General features: G+C 39.8%; 2 protein-coding genes across 2 annotated transcripts; both read right to left on the bottom strand.

Annotated features, from left to right (window-relative positions):
* On the bottom strand, positions 1 to 1,472 carry LOC135608133 (zinc transporter 4-like). The gene is made up of 3 exons (XM_065100649.1): positions 831 to 1,472; positions 500 to 649; positions 1 to 423 (listed from the first exon to the last, which is right to left on the bottom strand). The coding sequence occupies exons 1-3, from the start codon at positions 1,422 to 1,424 to the stop codon at positions 118 to 120; spliced, it is 1,050 nt and encodes a 349-aa protein (XP_064956721.1). The 5' UTR covers positions 1,425 to 1,472; the 3' UTR covers positions 1 to 117.
* Positions 1,473 to 11,357: 9,885 nt separating this feature from the next.
* On the bottom strand, positions 11,358 to 12,183 carry LOC103979003 (uncharacterized). Its single transcript, XM_009394989.3, has one exon. It carries the CDS (start codon positions 12,130 to 12,132, stop codon positions 11,461 to 11,463), a length of 672 nt encoding a protein of 223 aa, XP_009393264.1. The 5' UTR covers positions 12,133 to 12,183; the 3' UTR covers positions 11,358 to 11,460.
* Positions 12,184 to 22,736: the final 10,553 nt, after the last annotated feature.

The raw sequence follows: 22,736 nt of genomic DNA, 5'->3' as shown, positions 1-22,736 counted from the left end.
TACCAAGAACAACATATTATGACAAATCTATTGAGATAACAAACAGTTCCACGCTAGTGCCATGCAACCATCAAATCTGATCTTTCGTTTGCCGCCCCGGTGATCTTCCTGAAGATTCTACGCCCATTTGGCGAGGAGGGACATCAAACCTGCACCTACAAGAAGAGCAAGGTGTGCTCCCAGCTGAAGCCTGCCATTGCTCTGCATCCGGGGGTTCGTGAAGTCCGCCGCCAGCAGATCGACAAGAGACATGTAAACGAGGATACCCGCAGAGGCAGCGTTGAAGACGCCCTCGACGATGAGCGCCGTGGAACTCGTCTCGTCGTAGACGAAGGATATCGCGGTGCCCACCGCGATGCCGATGGGAGCCGTGAGGGAGAAGAAGACCGCCATCATCATGCTCGACTTGGCTCTAAAGTTTGCCTGCGGCGCCACAGGAAATGTAGGTGGAAACATACGATGACACGTTCCCAGAGTCATTAGAAGACAGGACATGTACCTGAACTATGCATCCACCGAGCCCTATCCCTTCAAAGAACTGATGGAAGCTCAAGGCTCCCACCAATGGCCTTATGGTGGAGGGACTTTGAGAGGCACCCAAGGAAATCCCAATGATCACCGAATGGACCAGAATTCCCAGCTCCAGAACCTGCATACATCATGAGAGGTACTTACTATAACATCCAAAACAGAGGAAAAGCAGAGATCGTTTCTTTCATCTTTCTTTTGTCCTCCACAAATTGATGAATCATAGTTTTATCTGTAATTTCGCAGCCTTTGTTCTTCAAGAAGGAGAAAAGTAAATGGAGCACACTGCACACGATGCTTACTTGGGAGATGACTTGCTGTCGAATCCTCTCAGGAGGCGGCTCCGTCGCCGCTGCTGCGGAGGCATGCGCGTGTCCGTGGGAACGGTGGGTGTCGACGTGAGCATGGTCTCCCGAGGACCCCTGCCCGGCCTCGTCATCCTCCTCGACCGGTCTTGCCTTGCTGAAGTGAGACCTCTTATAGTAGCTGGTGGCGAAGGAGTCGATCATCATCGTCCCCAGTGCCGACGACATGACCACGAACCCCGTGACCGGGAAATCCTGCCACGGGTGCTCGTCGAGGCACGGCGACGTCAAGCTCTGGAATGCGGCGGGGAGGATGTGTATTAGCCCCGTCGCAAGTATGACTCCGGCCGCAAAGGCCTTGATCACAAAGAACATGTCGTTCTCAGGTCGCAGAGCGGAAACCGCCCTCCCCAGGATGGGAATGAGAACTCCGACGGCGCCCGCAGTTAAGATGGAAGCGATGGCTACCAACTTTAGATGAGACGCCTTGGTCGTGCTGTGGCTCTCGGCGTCCCGAGTGCAGCCGCAGTCACCGAGCGCTGGGAGGGGGAGGAGTAGGAGGAAGGAGAAGAGGAGAAGCAGAGGCTTCATGGCTTTCACGGCACCGAGTACGAAGTCGCTGCTTCTGTAGGGTGTCAGTGCGTGGGGAAGCCCTTAAATAGAGGGTGGAGTAGTACGTGTGGGCACGGGAACGATCGATGGACTCATATTAAGCGCTTGATGAGACCAAAAAGACGTGGTAAGAGTCTTTTGTTGCTGAGAGAGAGAGAGAGAGGACTCTTGTTGTATGCAGGAGGGAGGCTTTTTGTCATGTTAGTGTTGACAGAATGTTGTCATACTACATAGACTTAATAAACAAAGGAGGAGATATGTCCATTAGCAGGCAACAACAAAAGCTTGTCATTCTACTATGGAAGAGACTGTTGGGTGTCACCAAAGAATAAATAATTAGTAAGATCTCAGTTTGTACAGCATTTAACATGGCATGTTTTCTGGTCCTCCCCTGGAATGAGTGGGATTCAACGAGTTACCATCTTTGTTGATTAGTATGTAGTAGTAGCTTGTGCTATTTGAGTCATATGGTCTGCTCTGATATTTTTATGAATATTTTTATTAGGAGTCATAAATCTTAATAGGCAGCAATGCAAGATACTGTAGCTTAATTACAGCATGTGCTCATCTTGCGTCAATTTACCTGCTGAAGTTTCAGGTACATTAGATTTGGTGCTGAAAACAGGTCATAAGAAACGACGAATGCAAGCAAACGTAATGGACATCGGTGATGAAATGAATGTGTGTTTGAAGGTGAACTTTGCCGAGAAACATGGTAATCGAAAGGGTAATAATACTATGATCTCTTGCACACCATCTTGAATGAAGATCCAACTTCTGCAGTAAATACTGGTAACAGACAAACTATTCTAACTTAGCTCTCGAGTAAAGAGAGCTTCAAGAGGGTGTCCAAAGGTGCAGCAAAGAGAGAACGAAATCCTTTTGACACCACTGAAGCTTTTCGGAACGATGATGATGTGTGCAGCATATGCACCAGTTCACTGCGCTTGGTTCCTCTAAAACAGTAGTAAAAATAGACTAGTCCAAAGCCTACAGTGGATCCCTAATCTTGCACGAATGGAGGGGCCAATTGTTCCGCTGATATGTTACGTCTTTGACGCAGCTTTCTCCACCACCCCGACCTCAGACAAAGCACATTAACACAGAAACAGTGGCTGGCGCTATGGATGAGGAAGGCACTGGTGTCCACCGAGTCCATTCGTGGTGGGAGTCGAAGCTGTATCTACAGGATGAAGTGCCGGTTGCTTGGGAATTCTGTCTCCTTAGTTAGTTCTTCGTCGCTAAGGACTTCACAGGAAGGTGACGTGGGTGAATGGAGACGACTGAGAACTGTAGATAGATACCGATACGGTTGTCATAGTTGCGGACTGTGGAGGTTTCCTTGTGCAGATTCATTCATTACTTTACTCTATATGTCCATATAAGATGTGATCCATGAGAAGAGGGTATTGGGAGGGTCGATACAAGAGTCTTGGATTGATGCTGATCCAGTTGAGCCTTTGTGGCACATGCAGACTTGTCCTTGGTGTTGACAACAGAGAAAGAGATTTGACTTGGGAATCCTCTCCTGGCCCACGACAACCCCAACTTTTCCTGAAGGTGGTGGTAGAACAATCATGCGACCCACAGCACCATGAGTGATCTGTGAAGCTCTCCAAGCTTGACCTCGCGTACCTCAATTGTCAGGCCACGGTACGGCTACACTGTACGAGAGCATGTCTTACAGTGCTATGAATGGAAATTAAGCTGCAATCCTTCTGTCGAACGCTTTGTGATCGTTCTCCGTCTGACCTTGTGGATGATCATTGAATGTCTCCGTAACGTCTCCACAGTGATAAGAATGGAACTTCACGAAACAAAGCACAATCTTTGGTCCACTGAATGATAAGCTGAAATGGTCACATGGGGCTATCGGATCAGGCGATATAAAGAATGGGGACAGAGGACAAGCTGGCCTGCAAACTGTCGAATCTATCTTCTCACGGATATTCCTATTTACAACGACCGAAGTGGTCATCCTCGCACCTTTATATACGGCTGCCATCAAGTGGCTCTCCGGTGGATGGCACCACTCTCGCAACGCAACAGTAGTCGTCCGCTCGTTCACACAGGAAACCATTACAAATCTTGTTGGCCTTTTCATGAGAAGAAAAAATTATGAATACCATTGGATTTTTCATACTTTCGCAAAAGACTTTTCATATTATATTTTTTTTTATTCACAGGCCCTAGACATACTCAGTTTTGTCATGAGTTTCTTTTTTTTTATTCACTAATCCTGAGTACATTTAATCTTATACCTTATGACAGATTTCTCATTATATAAGTCAATTTTTTTTTATACACATATCTCAAGCATATTTTGTCTTATGTTTCCCACCGTGATAGATTTTCTTTTATGTGAGTCATATTTTTTTTTGACTCATACACTCCAAACATATTTTACCTTATGTCTCTCGTCATAGCGGGTTTCCTCTTACATGAGTTGGGTTTTCCCAACTCTTGCATCTTGGACCCATTTTGCCTTATGTCTTCCAGCGTAGTGGATTTCTTCTTACGCTGGTTGAATTTTTTCGACTCATACGTCTTAAACATATTTTCACTTATGCCTCCCATCGTGATGAGTTTCTTCTTACGCGGGTCTGGTTTTCTCGAATCATGTATCTTGAGTATATTTTATCTTATGTCTCTCATCATGATGGATTTTTTCTTATACAGGTCAGGTTTTCCTGACTTTCATGCATTAGCCACATTTTGTCTTGTTCCTCCGTCGCCGCTATGGTAGGTTTCTTCTTATGTGGGTCAGATTTTCTTGACTGATGTGCATCAGACATATTTTATCTTATACTTCCTACCGTGGCGAGTTTCTTCTTATGTGGGTTATGTTTTTTCGACTCACGCACATCGAGCAAATTTAGTCTTGTGCCTCTCGTCGCGACAAGTTTTTTCTTATGTAGGTTGGGTTTTTCTAACTCGTGTCTCGGGCATATTTTGTTTTGTGCCTCTTATCGTAATAAGTTTCTTCTTATGTGAGTCAAGATGGCCTTTACACATCCATCACTTTTGTGCTTTCTAGGGTGGTCTTCACACATCAATCAATTTTATACTTTTCGATGTACCCCTTTATCAATTAGTGTCTCTTCGGATTCAACTTGAAGTGATACTTGTATTTAATATAGGAGAGGTGAGATTGATCCCCCCCCTATAAATCCCATGTAGTCATGGGGGTAAGGCTCATTCTCTTATTTGAGCTTTCGTGGTCTCCCATAAGAGCTTTTTCTTCTTAGCCTTAGTTTTCTTCTACAAGATGAGTTAATCCATGGTCCTATTCTTGAATGAAGGTCGGTTTTTAGGTATCTCATTCTCCTAAGTACATTGGCTCTCTCACACCTTATTCTTCCACCATTGTAAGTTAAGATGTCTTTCCTTTCTCACACAAGTTCCTCTCAATCTCATAGTTGTCGAATGACCAAGAAGGTTGGTGCTCCATTCTTGGACAACCCACGGGTAGAGGAAGTTTTGACCTCCCCTTCGTTAGGAGAGTTGGTCCTCTTGAACCTTAAGGTTCTTTGAGATTTAGAGTTAAAAAAAAACATGTATAATACAGACTTAATGATAATTACACAACTCCTAGACTACTTATGGATCAAGTATTCTATCCTGATCAAGTTCGAACTGCAAGTCCCTCGGCCTGGTCATCGTTCATATGATCATATGTTTAGGTTTTTTTCATTATCTTCTAATGTCGTAGAGGTATGACTTTACTTTTTTCCTTCACCCGATGATTGTATCTTGCATTCAATGGTAGATGATATCACCCTCATAAGTGGCGCTTAACTTATGGTGCTACTTGATACCGTTCATTGAGGAATACTGCCACGTCGGTATTATCCCAACTCGTAAACTCTTTGCCACTTACTTTCAACTATGTAAGATAAAAAAAACAACTACTATCTAGCTATTTAGGAGGCTTGAGGGTTAGTGGTGTCTCTTTTAATAATAATAGTTGGAAGGAGTGCTTCTTCTTCATTGGTATAGGTTAAGATCAGAGTTTAGTCTCACTTGATCCATATATTTCATAGATAACACATTTCCTTTCCTATCGGATGAGAAGACGAATCAAGTACCTTGGTTAAGAGACATTCTTCTAAGCTACCAAGAAAATGAATGAGGACTAACCGATTGACACGAGCCTCAGCTCGACTCCTTAGGGTGTAATCTGAACACCCACCACCCCCTCCCCTTCTCACTTCTTTTTACACTTTAAAAAGTTAACCAGTGTAGCTTCATAACTTTAATCTCTTGTATATATGGATCTTCAAACTTTGAGGAGAAGGGGAGTTGGTTCCTCTTTCAGTAAAACAGTGACATTTTTCACTCTTCCCCCATCCATTCTCGAGCCATCACCCCAGGCATTAACCCTGACTCAATCCAATCATTCTTCTACTATTTGTCGATTGAGGATAAAAAAGAACACTATAAAGAAAGTGTCTTATACTTAGTGGGTCGAGGAACCCGAGGCTGAGTGGATTTTCATAGAGAAAATGAATGAAGTGCCTCCTACCTTCGCGACAGTAGCATTTTGAAAGGGCCCTTAAAGTTCAAGATCCTCCTCGAGAAGAAGATGAGAGAGATAAAGGTCAATGTTTGACCAATGCAAAGGTAAGTCCCAAACTTTCGAAGCATTGAAAATAGTCGACCTATCAAACTCGATTCTAAACGTGCTGCTACTGTTAAGATGGGAGGGTCTACAATAAGGGCATAAAATATGGGGCAATGCACGAGTCATAGAGTAATACTATTGATGGTCCATGTGCTTTGGGATAGCAAAGTAAATTTATCATTCTCCCTCATACGTTTTGCTTAATGTGGGCAATTGTAATGAATTGATGGTAAGTTAAGTAACGGCTAACTTATTTAATATCTTGTTGTTGTATTGTTACTAGCCCCTTTGTCTTTGATTTTTAGTATCACCATTATATCACAATCTTTCTCGACCATATACAGGATGTCAACCCTATCGTTCATTAGCAATCCCGTATCATAAACAATCTCCACGAGGAGGTGGAGGTGTTGAAGAGAGAGAGAGAAGACCTAGTGCTTATTATTGAGGTACGGGCTCAAGGAGCCATGCTGGTGAGGCAGTTAGAAGAGCTTGAGCAACATCTTATTGATTATACTGAACAATTAAAGGTGGTTCGGAGCAACAACCATAACATAGATGATGAGCTACTATGACTTCTCCGAGAGCTGTATTCGATAAGAACCTATAACTCTAAGCTTGTTGAGCAAGTTGTCGTAGCCAACAAGTAGGTTACGAGTATAACTAAGTGGGTTAAAATTCTGAATGAGGTGCTAGAGGCTAAGAGAAGCATGTTACCAAGGTATCAAAGGAGGCAATCATCAACTACAAGGCTTCCATTGGGTTTAGGAAGGGCTTGGAGAGGTCAAGGGTCATCTCGTACTAGTATGGGTATTATATTGCCTTAGCTCGTTTCAAGGTGAGATACCCCAAGGTGGAGATCGAGGAAGATTTATTCACGAAGTACCCTAAAGATCAGAATGTTCTGATGGCTATCGAAGTGCCTTTTAACGATGATCCTTGCTCATCATCTCGCCCAAATACATAGTCTTTTATTTTATAATGCGTTGGTCTTTACTCTGTCGTCAACTCTACCTACCTAACTTATTCTTTATGTCTTTTTCTTGTTATTTTCTCAAGCTCATTCATCCAACCAATTTCTATCATGTTAGGTTAAAATCTCATTTTGGATGTAAAAGCTTGATGGAGTTGGTGTAGTCTTTTTAATAATAATTTTTTTCTTTAATTTACAACACCTACACATTATTTATTTTTATTTTTTTTTACAACTAGTGCTAAAGACAGTAGACTAATGCTTGATGTTTAATGCATAGTTACCCCAAGTTATCCCAACTTGATCCCGAGGGATGCCTTAAGAGTAAAGATTCCTCAAGTTTGTAATATACCATGACGTCAGCAACATCACCTCTTTTATTATCCTATGATGAAAGGTTTCATCTCAGATAGTCTCGATAACTTAATATGACCTTCCCAGTTTAGCATTAGTTTACCCCAAGATCTAGTCAAGTTACAAACATTAGCTTTCCAAATTCCACAATCCAACTCTCCAAGGGTGAACACCTTGGTTGTAAAACTTGGTTATTGCTTTTTTGAATCTTTATGCCTTTAGGTGTGCTTCTTTTATTACCTTGCTAATTACGTCAAGTTTGACCCCAAGTCTTTCGGAGATTTTCTTATCAAAATTCTGAACCCGAGGTGTTGAAAAACCTATCTTGGGTGGCAAGATAACCTTGGCATTCTCCTAAAGAAAGTTAATGAGTTACACCTGTATCTCTTCGAGAAGTGTTGCCTTGACCTTGACAGTTTGATCAGGTTAGGCCTTGTCTAGGGGTGCTTCAATAAGTTATTCCACTAGCTTAGGACATAAGATAAACTTGGTGAAGTCTCGAGGGTCCAAAGGTGATGTCTTGAGTTAGTCCTTCTTCGATATAGAGACTGTCATCAGGTAGCACTAGCATAACTCTTTTATGTTGCTTGTCAACACTCTAATGTTGGCCCTTGTTATGAACTTTATCACTATGTGATAAGTCGACATCATCGCTCTCAACCTATTCAATGTGGGTCAGTCTACATTTATATAATATGTTGAGGGGGGTCTCTACCACTATGAACTTAGTCAGTTTTGTTTTGGAGCAAGGCTTGTCTCTAAATATGATGTGTAGGTTTATAATCCCAAGAGATAAGACAAAGTCATTAGCAAACTCCCTCGTCCGTAGAAAAGTCATAGGGCAAGGTAGCTAATTGATAGCTTGAGTTTTTGAAAAGCATCAAAGTAGAGGATATTAGTAGAGTTACCTGTGTCAATCATGACCCTCTTTATTTGAGCATTAATCATCCTCATAGAAACCACCAATGCGTCACTATGATTTGGGTCAAGATACTCTACCTTTTTCTTCTTGAAGGTTATCTTTGAATCGTCCTCCATCCTCTAGTGCTTTTCAATGATAGCTAAGGCATAAGTCTTATAATCTAAAGAGTTATCCTATGTCACCTCTCTTGTAAGGCAGATTCACTAATGATGATATCAATTTGACTTTCCATCGACCCCTAAGGTCAGGGTGAGGGTTTCCAATGCTTTCAAACAAACCACTCAAGATGTCCCTAATATATGAGATCCTTAATCTACTCTTTTTGGTCACAAAAATCTTTTGTGTCATGATAATAATCCCGATAGAACTGGTAGTACTTAGACCTATATAATTTCACAAATGAGATCTTCATCGGGTAAGGATTTTTCAAGAATGTCTTCTCTTTTATCTATAGAAAAACTTTAGTTATAATATTTAGGAGGGTCGGCTTGGTCCTTTGTGCAACTCATCATGTTTGCCCAAGTCCATTACCTTGATGATAATATACTGATTTATCATTTGAAGTGTATTGGGTACCATGTTGGTGATCTCTCTATCAATGATCAAATGAGACGAGAGAGCTTGAGTCTCATCATGAAAGTTTATATTATGAGTGACAAATGGATATCTACCATACCTCGAATCTAGCTTGTGAACCGAGCAATGAAGTTATGAATATTTTCTTCATTCCCCTACTTGAGTCCGATGAGTGTTGCCACTGAAGGTCACAAGTATACGTTCATGAGGAAGTAAAGTTCAGACTCGCTCACAAGTTAGGCAAAAGAAATAGTGAAAAATGACTTCAAGCAAGCGTATCATTCTCATGTTATGCCTCTTAATGTGGTCAAAAAGGTGTGACACGTTAGGGTGTTCAAAGTGCCATATAATGATATTTAGGCATGGAAAGCTACAATATGCTCCAATAAGTCAACACTACTATCGAACACCTTAAAGGATGGGTGATAGAAGTTTGCTAGAATTGGTTTCTCTTGGATTTTTTAGGTTAACGGTGATCAACCCGATATGGGGTCGACTAAGGCATCCCTCTTTGACTATTGGAGCTCTCGTCACATCTCCTCCAAATGTTAGTCCATCTATTATAGTTGGATCAACAAGAAATTCCTCGTCAAATCCGCTAATTAGGCCTCGAATTCAAGCAAGACTGAGTGGTAGTGCAGTTTGCTAAATTTTATGGTTGGGGATCAAAGTGCTCCCTCGATCGATGGTTCAACATGTCTCAAGCATTCTTGGGATGTTGACATCACATTGGGGTGAACTTTGATGGGTGTCAATATCAGTGATAGTTGTGCTGGTGGTACTATTTATTGGGCTAACTATAGTAAAAGCTGAGTAATGAACTGTATCATGCTTATTAGCATTTGCACTTGCTGAGTGAGGTTTAATATCATGTCGATATAGATTAGTAAGTGGTTTAGGATCATCCCTGAGGGTGAGAGACTTAGGTCCTTGAATAAATATCGGTATTACATCAACGTTTATGAAAAGATGGATGCACCCATATGTAGAAAAGGTAATTACTATTCCTTTGAGTTGAAGTATTGTGGATCAGGGGTAAAGCCTCTTCGCTCGAGCATCCATTAAAAGGGTCAATGGGCAGGCATTCCTACGATATCGGGCCCTCCTTTTAGCACAAAAAATATTACAAGAATATGTCATTGACATCGTGGCCAGCTTGACGTGGTTTGAACCCATGTGCATAGAATTGCCCAAGATGTCTATAAGGTAAAAACATTGAGCTTCTATGATATCACCTGTATGAAAATTGGGATTAAAAGAGGTTTTCTAACTCGGTCCCTTTGACACCCAAGTTACTAACCTGAAATAGATGAGTGTAAACATGAGTGATCAAAAAGTAAACATCTCTTTTTGGTTTTGTTAAAAATAAACTTTTATTCATGGTCCTAAAAATATAAAATATTTAACATATTTCATAGAACAAAGGAAAAATATTCTGTTGGGACATAACATCTAATTATCTCTAATAATTTTTCATCTATGTTTTATCTATTATAAGGAATGAATAATCTATAATAATCTATTTTCAATTTTTATCCAGATAAATGTACGATGATTTTCTATCTTCTTCATTTTAACCTAAACACCACATAATGAACAAAGGTGATTATTATGACCCATCATTGAATCGATTGACGTCATTGCTGACTAGAATGAACGATTCAGGATCACTTCTTTTAGCTTATCTTTTGCTTCGAATGGAACAGCTGTCAGGAGAATCAGGTTTCAACTCTTTGATTGAGATCAGCGTTGAAATATACTCTCCTCCTGACATGATATTTGAAAGCTAATCAATATTGAATATTATGAACGAAAGCCATCTTTTATGTCAGATTTACCCATTTTTACACCGACTGTCTGTCAATGATACAATTTATACGCGCAAGAGTTTCAACTTATTTGACAATCTAGAGAGAGAAAGTCATTGCATTTATTTGATTGAGAGTGATAGATTTGATGGGTATCAGATGCAGGCTGAGTTTGAATCGACCAATCCTTCGAGACATCTCTACCTCTATGCCTAATATATTGCGTAAAAACCCAGTGGACCAAAGAACCAATGCGTGATTGCCTTCCCACGTCATTCGACTCCTCCAACAGTTCACCTGCAAGAAGACACCAAAGTTGAGGTAAGAAGCAACCAAAGTCAAATCAGAAGGCGTTTCACAACCCAAACACGCAAGAAACTGAGCTATCAACAAATGCGCACACGCGCAACTCCGTGGGTTGGGATCGACGGGTTTCTGTGCATCAATAGGCTCATCAACACAGACGTGAGAGAGCAGAAATGGGTAGTTGACTTCCGAGCCTAACTCCACCTACGCATGACGCTGGTTTCGGAATTGATGATTTCGATTTCGAGTTTTTGGGACTGGAATCGACTCGGATCCCATTTCGGAACCGATAGTTTCGATTAGGTTCTGATTTGATGATGGTTCAAACAATACTTTTCTCTCGACACTCTTCCGAAAAGATTCCATGTTACTACAGGAGAAAGAAACGTGTTACATATTTACATGCGTGAATACTTTGCTCTCTCTCGCTCCTCCATCGCTATCCTATCTCTTTATTCCAAATTCTTCTCGTGGAGGTATCCATCAATCCTGCTGTCAGTGGAGGCCGGCCTGACCGTCATTTGGCTTGGCATGCCGCCGAGCAAGAAGACGTCATCCATCTCCAAACCACTGGCATAGTTGTGGAGGCTCTGACGAAGAAACGCGTCATGCTGCAGGCTGCTGCCGTTGCTCCTGTCGAGCCTAAACGGCGTCTGGGTGTACTGATACTGCTGAGGATGACGACGATGATGGTGATGTTGATGAGGTTCGTACTGGTGCTCGAGGTATGTAGGCTGAAGGAGGTGCCCCGGCGGCGCCACGGTCGTCTGCGGGTCACTGAAGTCGAGGCCGAAACCGGGACGGTAGCTGGAAGAGTACGGCCCAGACGGGAACCCGGTGAACTGCTGCACCATGGCCCGGAAATTGGAGGTGTCGGTGATAAGCAAGGTGACCGGGGCTCTCCGGGAGGCCCTCGTCCGCCGCCGGGCCGGCCTCACCACTCGGCTCTCGGTCTCAGGTCGCGGCGTGCCACCACTGGCTGTGGGGCTTGACGCGGCCGTGACCACAATCGATTCCGACGAAGGGCCGAAAACGGCTGGGGCGAGGGGCGGCGGCTGCCCGACGCTCCGCCGGTCGAACGGCACCCACTCTGTGGGTTTGGAGGCGGTGTCGCTCACTGCCATCGAGGTGGTGTGAGAGAGAAGAGAAGAGGGGAGAGAGCACACGGTTGGCCCCGTGTGTATATATGTACATGTAAGCAAAGGTCGTTCGGGTGACGAAGGCTGACCATGGTGCGACGTTGGCCGTCGATTTCACGGCGAGGACGCCTAGGATGGAACCACGTGGGAGTTTGATTAGACCATATGAAAGTGGAGGGAGACGCAGGTTCGCGGAAGCATCGGATGTCTATTGCTGATGGCATGGCATGGCATCACCGAGTTTGGTGGCCTCGACTCATGTAGTGTGAACCGGTGCGACTCTCCTGCTCCTCGAGAGTAGATCATCAGCGTCAAAGAAGAGTAGAAGGAGATGCCATCCGCCCCACACGACACGATAGCCGAAGCAAAAGAGTAGAGAGAGAGCCTCTGTTCAGATTAGGTGAGTCGGTGATTCTATTCGTGTCTCTGTCTGCATCTTAAGAGACACGTTTCTTTTGCAGGTACAAACAAACCGTCGAAAAATATAAGACATTGGCATCCTAATCTAAAACCTCAACCTCAGATTAATGATGTAGGAGTCAGTCGCCCCAGATTTAAGACACTGCAGAGCGAGAGAGAAAAGTATGCACACGCCCAGTTCTACGAGTCAAAGAAAAGGGATTGCACCCCGATCGAGTCCATGACACGGACATGCTGATGCTGGTTGGCTGTGCATCACAGGTTCCGAGCTCGAAGTCGTCCACATATATCAAGTGCAGAAGTTGCACGCGGTGGCGCACTCCAACACGGCACAGCACGTCTCCCGCGGCGACAATTCTTCGTATTGTGGCATCACCTTATCGTGAGCACAGCCTGGTTCCACTACCTGGTTCCGTGGTTATGTTTTGTCGGCCAACAAGCAAACGAAATTAGTATGCCAATAAGGGTGTTATATTTTAGTTGTTCCATTGACCGAAAGTAATCGTGCTTTATCTACATGTTTTAGAAAAAAAAAGAAAAAAGGGGAGAGGCAGCCACATCAGCATCCTGAATCACATTTCATAACCATGGTCTTGGATTTAAGACCTCATCTATCTAATAAGGTGAAATAGACTTAATTGGGTTTCAAGGTAAATTAGCAGCACTTGGGTCAGAGGAAGAGTTCAAGTGTTACCTGCTCAGCAGCGGGTAGGAACCAAGTTTGCTAGACTTTCGTGATTCCACCTACCAACTGCGAAAAAGAGAGATTTGTTTGGATCATAATTATAATATGTGAAAATTCCCACCTATTTAATAGCATGCACAATGCAATGTTTGAAAAGTAAAAAAAATAATCATAATCATAAGAATAAAAGAACCAAGCATGAATGGTAATTTACCAACTTATTTTTGTTCACCAAATAACAACGTATATTGAGTGCACTCTTGGAGTCAGCAGCCTAACAAACATGAGAACCGCCACAGTCAAAGTTGTAACCGTATTAAATGTATGAAAAGCATAGCAAGAACAAACACCTATTTGTGATTTTGGAAAGAAAGCTCTAAGATAGAAAAATACACCTCGCATTATTTCATGACATTAGTAGCTGCCATTGGTAGTTCAACAGTGTAGAAAAATACTCTCTTCCAAATCATCTTCTACCTATTCTTGCCTGTAAAAACATTAAAAAAAATCCTTTATCAATTAAAAGTAATAAAGTAAATCATACTTGTACCAGCCACTGTTAACAAAAGATACAAAATTGATGTATATAATTGCTAGGTACATAGGAATAAAAAGAAATGAAGCAACAGAGCTTAAGCAGATAGGGCTGCGGATGGGTAGCTCCAGTATCATGTGATATCCCCTACAACTACAAGGCTGTCATATTGGCAAGAGATGGTGAAAGGAGCAAGACTAACCCAAAAACCTTATGCTTTCACTTTTCACGATTGAAATTACAAATCAATATTTCTCAAAAACAACATGTAATTTGTAAATTATAAGCACTGCCGAATCAAATCCTTCATGAAACTTTCAATTTCTTTCCCACTAATCCTGCCTTGCCCACCCCTAACAACATATATTTTGCACAAACTGTATGGAGCATCCACATAGCCAACTGGATTGCCATCCACACAATCCAAACCATAATCTATCTTTAACTAAATATAGCATGGTTCTAAACTTTTGCCTGACCTGATAACACACAGTTGTTGACAAAAACAAACATAGATAACAGATTTAAAAAATAATTGGTTTGAAGTAAGAGACAGATACTAAAGATTTACTTGTAGAGATTTTCCATTGTGTCCAATTGTTCGACATCAGCACCAACAATTTCAGTAGCCTTTTCACCATTGTGAAAAAAGTGAAATGTTGGCTGGACCAAAAGGCATTTTAAGTGTCCAAAGACATGAAAAGGCATTAATAATATGTTACCTCAGAAATGCATGACATAAAATTGAAAAATATCCAAGGGATACAGATATATGTAAGCAAATTGATCCAAGCTCTTCCAAAAATCAAAGAGAAAGCACTAAATATTCTTCTGGAGAAAAACAAATAATGTAAATAAGGATTAATTAAACAGTATCATGCATGCGTATACTACCGGACAACATAGTTTAGGGGATAAAATATAGATTTAATAGGAAAATTTTCAACCAAGGATTCTACTATTGGTCCTACCGGACATACTGTCTGATACTGATCCAAGCAGATTCTTGGACATGGAAACTAACCGGGAAAAATGCAAACTTTCCAGCCCAAACTGGTATATGCAGGCCAGCTTCAGCTGATGTATTGACGCTTAAAATCCGAACCTGCCTCTTCTGTAAGATCCACTGGCAAGGTGCTGACAATAGGTATAGCTCTTCTTTTTTTTGCCTCCTTGTTTTCTGATAATCAATTGACCAAACAGAAATTTTCTTATTTTCATTTTTGTTTCTCATGTCACTTCTTTTGCCTAACTGTGCTGTCAACACTGGAGCAGACTGCTCCAAGCTAGGACCAGCTCAGTAGTGAAATCTGTGCTTAAAACCTTGGTAAAAAAACCCAAAAGGGTACCTGAAATTGAAGGGCATAACCATGCTGGAATCGCCAAAGCATTTATTCTCTAAATTTTCATTTAAGAGCCAGCCTAATCCTCTTTAAGCACTCAAAACAGATGCTAATGCCTAGATACAATATTCAAAAGATAAACTCATAATATGCAATTGGATGTCTATGTCCTTCCATATGAAAGGATGGTACAGAGATACTTGTCATGCCAATGATGCTTAATCATGAATATAGAACATAATTTGTCATATACCTTAAGGATCAAACTCTTGGAAATAAAATCCCATGAAATCCCCATGGACATGTTTATATGAATCCATATCACAGCAACTTGAGAGGTATAAAACTTCACAGACCACACATTGCAGAAAGAAAATACAGTATAAAACTTCAGAGGTATCTTTAAGTGTCATTGATATAGTATAAGTTCATGTTCATTTGAACCAAAGAGCTTCAGTTTCCTCCCTTCAGTCAATTCATCCTTTCTTGCTCTCTAATGCTATTTAAACATTGGAAACATTTCCAATAATTTTACATAGTGGCATAAGTTATCAGTAGAAAAAAGAACTAACAATAATCATAGCAAAATAAGAAGCATAAAAATTGGTGCCTTGACTTATTGCAAGTAATATGTTTATTAGTTTTGACTATGGTGTTGCTGCATCACACATACCACAGAGTAAATCTGCAGATTGCCAAGTAAACTTCCAAGGCCTTCCTATATACCAAACCCATTAACCAAGAATAAGAGCAGATTTCAATAAATAAAATAAAATAAAAAGAAAAACATACTAATCAAACTATACATATCCAGAAACAGAATATTATCATCAGTAGAGGAACTTTCCTACAGCATGCTCAAATTGCCAAATGCTAAAAGCAGGATTTCTGTCTATAGGAAACCATGTGTGGCAACAAAAGGTAATATTTCAGCTTCACGTCAATTGTTCAACTAGTTTAAAGTTGTCATGGAAAAACCAGGGAAACATGGAGAATTTAAAGAAAACAAAGATCTAAATATTTCACACTAGAACATCTAATATCTTTGTATAACAGAATAGTATATGTTCATTCAGGCAAGCAAAATTTGGTGCCTGATTATCTTTTCTTTGTTGTCAAGTTGCAACCATGAATATTTTTTCAATGATGAGGGAAGCAAATAATGGTGACTAAGAAGAGAGACCATGAGTTGCAAACATGTATTACATAGTGAAAATAAAAGAGCTCCCTCAAATTTCTCTGCTTATGTATTTATACTATGTTGAAATTGTGTTAATATCAACTTTTAGAACTTTGCTACAATGTTTCTTAAGTTCAATATATACTTTTTTGTTGTAATTCTGTATTCTGTTCCATTAAATCTTTAAAAGAATTAATATAAAGACTATGCTATTCCCAAAAGCTACAAGAGAAGTATTCTTCCTGAAAGTATCAAAAGATTAAAAAACAAGACGTGTAGCATTAGTTATATACTTGTAGTTCCAAAAACGTTTTTTTTATAATATATAGTAATTGAACAAAAAAAGTAGCAACATAAGACTGCAAATAGGCTGTATAAATTAACAGAAAAGGAAAAGCAAATGGTGAAACTGCAATCACATAGAATTAACTGAAGAAGCACCAAAAGGATTCTCCAGTGCCAAATCAGTCAATAAAAGGGCAAACCATATACAAATACAATTGTTTGGATCGAGGTAAGATCTTATGGAGCAACAATCGGCACAGAAGTTTTCAGCATTACGAGAATAAGATTATAGAATGAACATAGCTATCTAATGGTCGTGACCAAATAAAAGTCAAATAAGAGTTCTTCTGGAGACAGCAAAAAGATCAAAGACTAACATCCCTCATGAATCAAACTGTGGATATCAACAACTAGACACTTACGTCACCTACGACAGATGCCAAGATAAGATATATAAACAAATCAAGCACATGTTACCTGATCAACATCAATTTTATAAGTAGTGACATTTGGGAATTTGTGGCTCAATTCTTCAATTACTGGCGCTATAGCTGTGCCTACAACAAGATAAACTAATAAAAAGAAGATCAAACTGTAAATTTAAAAACTTATGCCATATTTTAGATTCTAGAAACACATTTTTAACATCAGAAGCAGATGCCGGAGGTCGAGAGCCATCTAAACTCAAAACATCAGGGTAAGAAAAAGCACCCAAAAGATTAATTTTCATAAATCTTCAAGATTCTGGTGCACTGCAGCACTGATCCATGCCAAAACAGTTTTTGGACTTTCAGTTATAATGAGACTTCAAATTTTTAACTATTGTTACTTTTCAAATATACCCAACAAAATTTTGGTTTCCATCTTCCCAAAATTATAATTACTCCGAGATTTACTAAATATAACTGTTTTTTGCCAACTGTCACATTATCATAAGACTATCATGTTTCATTAACACATTAGCACAAATTTCAAAACCAGCATACTATTGTGTAATTACTTCGACTGGGAAGTCCAAAATCTGATGTCTTATTTTTTTTTTATTCATTTAAGTATTTGAAGCTTGAAAGATGAAGAGTGAAGAAGTACTACTTTAAAGTTTAAATCCTCCTTGCCAAAATCTACAAAAATTTCAAAATCCTCTATTGTTAGATCCCAATATTTATAAATACTATCAACATAGCCAAAAGGCCAAAAGAAGTTTAATATTTTTATTCAAACCAAAATTTCAAGAATTCCCACTCTGGGATCAATAGATCACCTGGATCATACATTAGTAACCCAAATAAATTCCAAGAATCATCCAAAGTATATTTTTTTCTGTCAAAAAATTGTATATTCACTATCTATGCAATCAAAATTGCATATCAACTGCTCAAACATCTCATCCACATTATTCAATATATGCAGAAAGAAAAAAGACCCTAAGTCAATCAATGAATTGCACTCTTTTGGCGTGCTCATGGAGCCAAATCAGAGTCCTCTGGTTAATAAGAAGTATTTAACTAATTTTCAGTCTCCTACTACAATAAATTTATTTAATGAGGAAAAGTGTGCCTATTTACTCCATGTCAAAACAATATGGAAATGAGGTAAAGATATTTCCACATGTATGTATGTATATGTGTGTATGTATACATATATATACATACATATGCATACATACATATATATACATACATATATATACATACATATGCATGTACATATATGTTACATCCAAATAGCAGCCTTTCTCTTTATCTTTTTATTTTGGCTACATCTACTTGTGTAAATTCATTCAAACCAAAATAACCGAGGCCAACTATTCCAATTCCCAAGGTTTATCAGAATCCATACAAAACAAACACAGAGATAGTTCCGGGAGACTATGAAAAGAATCAATAGTGCAAGAATGATACAGAACATATACCGATCCACTGTTAACTAAATAAAAATAAGTAAAGAAATGAACCCCAAAGCTCTAAATCCCTAATAATACTTATAACATCCTCAAAAAAATGCTGCAAGGATGTCGCAGTAAAATAAAGATCATGCACATACAAACAACACCATCAAAGATTAAGGCAGAAACTTACAAGGTCCACACCAAGCGGCCGTGAAGTAAAAGATCGCCCGCAACTTATCATCTGCAACCAAATTGGAGAAGGAATTCTATTTCAAGAAAAAAGAAGGGAAAGAAACACGATTCTCTCCGAACTAGAAACGAAACAAATAAGACCGTAAAAGAACATCCAGGCAAAAATACTTGCAGAACCCACTCACGGTTCGCCTTTTTGAGCGCAGCAGTGACCTGATCCCCCGATCTAAGAAGAACAACATTCGACGTGATAGAAGATAAGCCATCTTGTGGGGGCATGATAGAAGATAAGATTTTCCTAACTATACGAGGAAATCCTTCCTCCTAATTTGTATAAATAGGAGAGGGAACATGGTAATAGATTCAAGCTAAAGCTAAAGTTTCTCTACTTCAATAAAGCTTCATGGTATCAGAGCCGCTTGCCTAGAGCAAGCTCTCTTCTCGCTGCCAATTCAACTCTGCGCCATCGTCCGTTCCTTTCCGCTACGGCATCTCTAGTGCTGCTCATTAGCACTGCCTCACCTTTCTTCCTCGTTGTAGCTATTTTCCTTCCTCTTCTGCTACAGCTTCCTCCTCTTTTGCTACAGCTTTCTCCTCTGTTGCAGTTTCCTCCTTTGCTGTAGTAGCATCACTGCAACATTGCTGTAGATTTCTTCTCTAACGTCGCAGCCGTCGTAATCGCAACCACGACCAACGTCGTTGAGAAAAGCGAAGCTTCGCTCTTGCCTTCGGCCAGCGACCAACGTCGCTGAGAAAAGTGAAGCTTCATCCTTCGGCCAGCGACCAACGTCGTTGCATTCCTAAGAGGCTCCGTGGTCAATCCTCATCTTCCTCACCGCGGTAGTCTTCGCTGATCTGTCAACATTCGACAGACTTAAGGAGAATGAAAGGAACGACTGTGCCATCACAGCAACAGCAATCGTAACAACAGCAGCAGCGATCTACACTTATCTTACTCATGAAGCCTCTCGCTTGTAAACAATCCTTGTCAGGAGCACCATCTTGCGGGGGCATGATAGAAGATAAGATTTTCCTAACTATATGAGGAAATTTCTCTATTCTGTTGAGGAAAATCCTCTATTCTGTTAGGGAAATCCTCTATTCTATTAGGGAAATCCTCCCTCCTAATTTGTATAAATAGGAGAGGGAACATGTTAATAGATTCAAGCTAAAGCTATTTCATTTCTACAATAAAGTTTCTTCAATTATTGTTCTTATCTTCTATTATTTCTCTCATGGTATCAGAGTCGCTTGCCTAGAGCAAACTCTCTTCTCGCTGCTAATTCATCATTGGTGCGACAAATCTTTCCTTCTAGGCGAACAGTAACTGTCTTCTCCATTGTCACTCTGCGCCAACGTCCGTTCCCTTCCACTACAGCATCTCTAGTGCTGCTCATCAGCACTGCCCCACCTTTCTTCCTCGTTGTAGCTATTTTCCTTCTTCTTCTGCTACAGCTTCCTCCTCTGTTGCAGTTTCCTCCTTTGCTGTAGTAGCATCACTGCAACATTACTGTAGATTTCTTCTCTACTGTCGCAGCCGTCGTAATCACAACCACGACCAACGTCGTTGAGAAAAGCGAAGCTTCGCTCTTGCCTTCGGCCAGCGACCAACGTCGCCGAGAAAAGTGAAGCTTCACCCTTCGGGCAGCGACCAACGCCGTTGCATTCCTAAGAGGCTCCTTTGCATCGATCCAAGATTGGTATCCTTGTCAGGAGTACCATCTTGCGGGGGCATGATAGAAGATAAGCCATCTTGCGGGGGCATGATAGAAGATAAGATTTTCCTAACTATATGAGGAAATTTCTCATTCTGTTGAGGAAAATCCTCTATTCTGTTAGGGAAATCCTTCCTCCTAATTTGTATAAATAGGAGAGGGAACATGTTAATAGATTCAAGCTAAAGCTAAAGTTTCTCTACTTCAATAAAGCTTCTTATATTCTATTATTCTTATCTTCTATTATTTCTATCACGACGGAGCTATTTCCATTCAAGAACTGGGTGAAAAAACCAATCAGATATACAAAATGGAAGTAATAAGGGAGAGTGATTACCGGAAGCGGAGGAGAAGAGTCGGCCGAAAAAGAGGGGAGGTTCGACCGGGAAGGGGCGATGGGGCAAGGAAGGTAAGGTAGTGGGCGGCGATGGGAATTCGGACTGGGAAAGAGGAGAAGCGCTTCGGGAGGGAAAAGGAGTGTGCCCGCGGGAAAGAGAACGGAGGAGGAGAGGGCCGGTGATAGTTTTCTTTATGATTTCGATTTCAAACGCTTTCGAAAATTATATTAAAATTTCTATAATTATAAAAATAAAATATTTAATCTTATTTCTTATTAATTGTCCTAACGAAAATACTAATAATAAACCGATAATTGATAATATCATGACAAAAAAATTAAATGTTTCACTAAGAATTTCAATATAATTTTTGATAATATAAATATTGAGATGATAAGAATAATTAATTATATATAATTAGAGAGACGACGGGTTCGCCCATAGTCAAATTGGCTAACAAGTTGATGTCCATTTTTATTTTTCTATTAAATATTTCTGATAGGACAAACGAAAATAATTATTGTCCTTTCTATTTTTATGTCAATTATATTATTTTTAATAATATTATAATATTTTTTGTATTTTCACGAAGACACCATGAGCTTATGTAAAGATAATATAATTGACTTATAATCAAATAGAAGTTAATTTATCAACCTTGATTGAATCTCATATATATATATATATATATATATATATATATATATATATATGTATGTATATATATTCTTATTCATCTAATAACAATATATGTAACAAAATTAAAATAATTTATAAAAAAATATAGTTTTAATAAATTCTCATAAATGCTTTCATTTTCAAAAATTCTCGTAGAACGTCTCTTCTTTCATAAAAATATGATTTTGTCGCTATCTCCATAACATAGGGCACCACTTTCGTTCTTGGTTTCCTCGGCCATAGCCCCTAATCACCTTTACTCACCATCTCTTATCCCCTTGGTTACATTCACATGTGGCTTCGTCCCACATCAATGTCCTTCTCTTCTCTCTCATCTCGACATATCTCGATTTTATTTCAAAGTTATGGTGACATTCATAAAGAGAGCATTGGGACTTTCTTTCTGAATGACACCATAAAAAATTATCGTGCCGGCAAGATCAAAGAGATTGGAGAAGGATCATAAAAAATTATCTCTACATCTCGTTATCCTCGATTATGCTTCCTACCTTCAACATCTTTGCATATAGCTCCCTTGGCCAAGGACGACAATGGAGATAATAAAGCGAAGGGTGGAGGGGCCTCTCCTCTGATGATTGTAGCACTAAGTACTTCTTGATGAGCTCTAATACGATCAGATTTATAAATAAGCATCTCTTATAAAATATGAGTAACAAGTGTGTAATGTCTAACTAAAATATCCATTTGATATTATCAACAACATTATCTCCATGCATACATAGATATTATAAAATTTTAAAAATAAGAATGCTCTATCAAAATTTCTTAAAATTATATATATATTTTTCAAAAAAATTATCCAAAAAATTATATCATTTATAATGAATAAAGTTATAGTATTTTTTTTTTGAAGATAGTAAAAATAATATAACCATATTTAAAAATCTTGTAACTGACATGGTAATGAATCGACTCATTTTATGGACTGAAAAATACAAATCATGAGATTTTTTTTATGCATCAGAAAGAGGTATTTTGAGGATATAAAAAAAAAGACACCGGTGAGAAAAATAACGGAATAATTGAAAAACCTTGAACACGTGTCAACAGAGCAAAATGACAACGTGGTGTTGTAATGCTCTTTCGAACGTAGAGACCGTTGACGACAAGAGGACGACCAAGACGTCTCCATCAACCCCCACACTTCTCTATAATTACCCCAACTGCCATGTGGCCTCGAAACCGTCGTTGTCGGTCGATGAGAGACCGCACGCACGAAAGTCGACCGTCGACACCACCTCTCTCGTTGACCACCAACCAATAGCATATCCCCACGTGTAAGTAAATTGGTCCCGGTCGAAACTTGGGT

Source organism: Musa acuminata, chromosome BXJ2-3 (assembly GCF_036884655.1).
Source record: "Musa acuminata AAA Group cultivar baxijiao chromosome BXJ2-3, Cavendish_Baxijiao_AAA, whole genome shotgun sequence".
Taxonomy (NCBI): domain Eukaryota; kingdom Viridiplantae; phylum Streptophyta; class Magnoliopsida; order Zingiberales; family Musaceae; genus Musa; species Musa acuminata.
The sequence above is the reverse complement of the archived record's forward strand: the minus strand, read 5'-3'. Positions and strand labels throughout refer to the sequence as shown.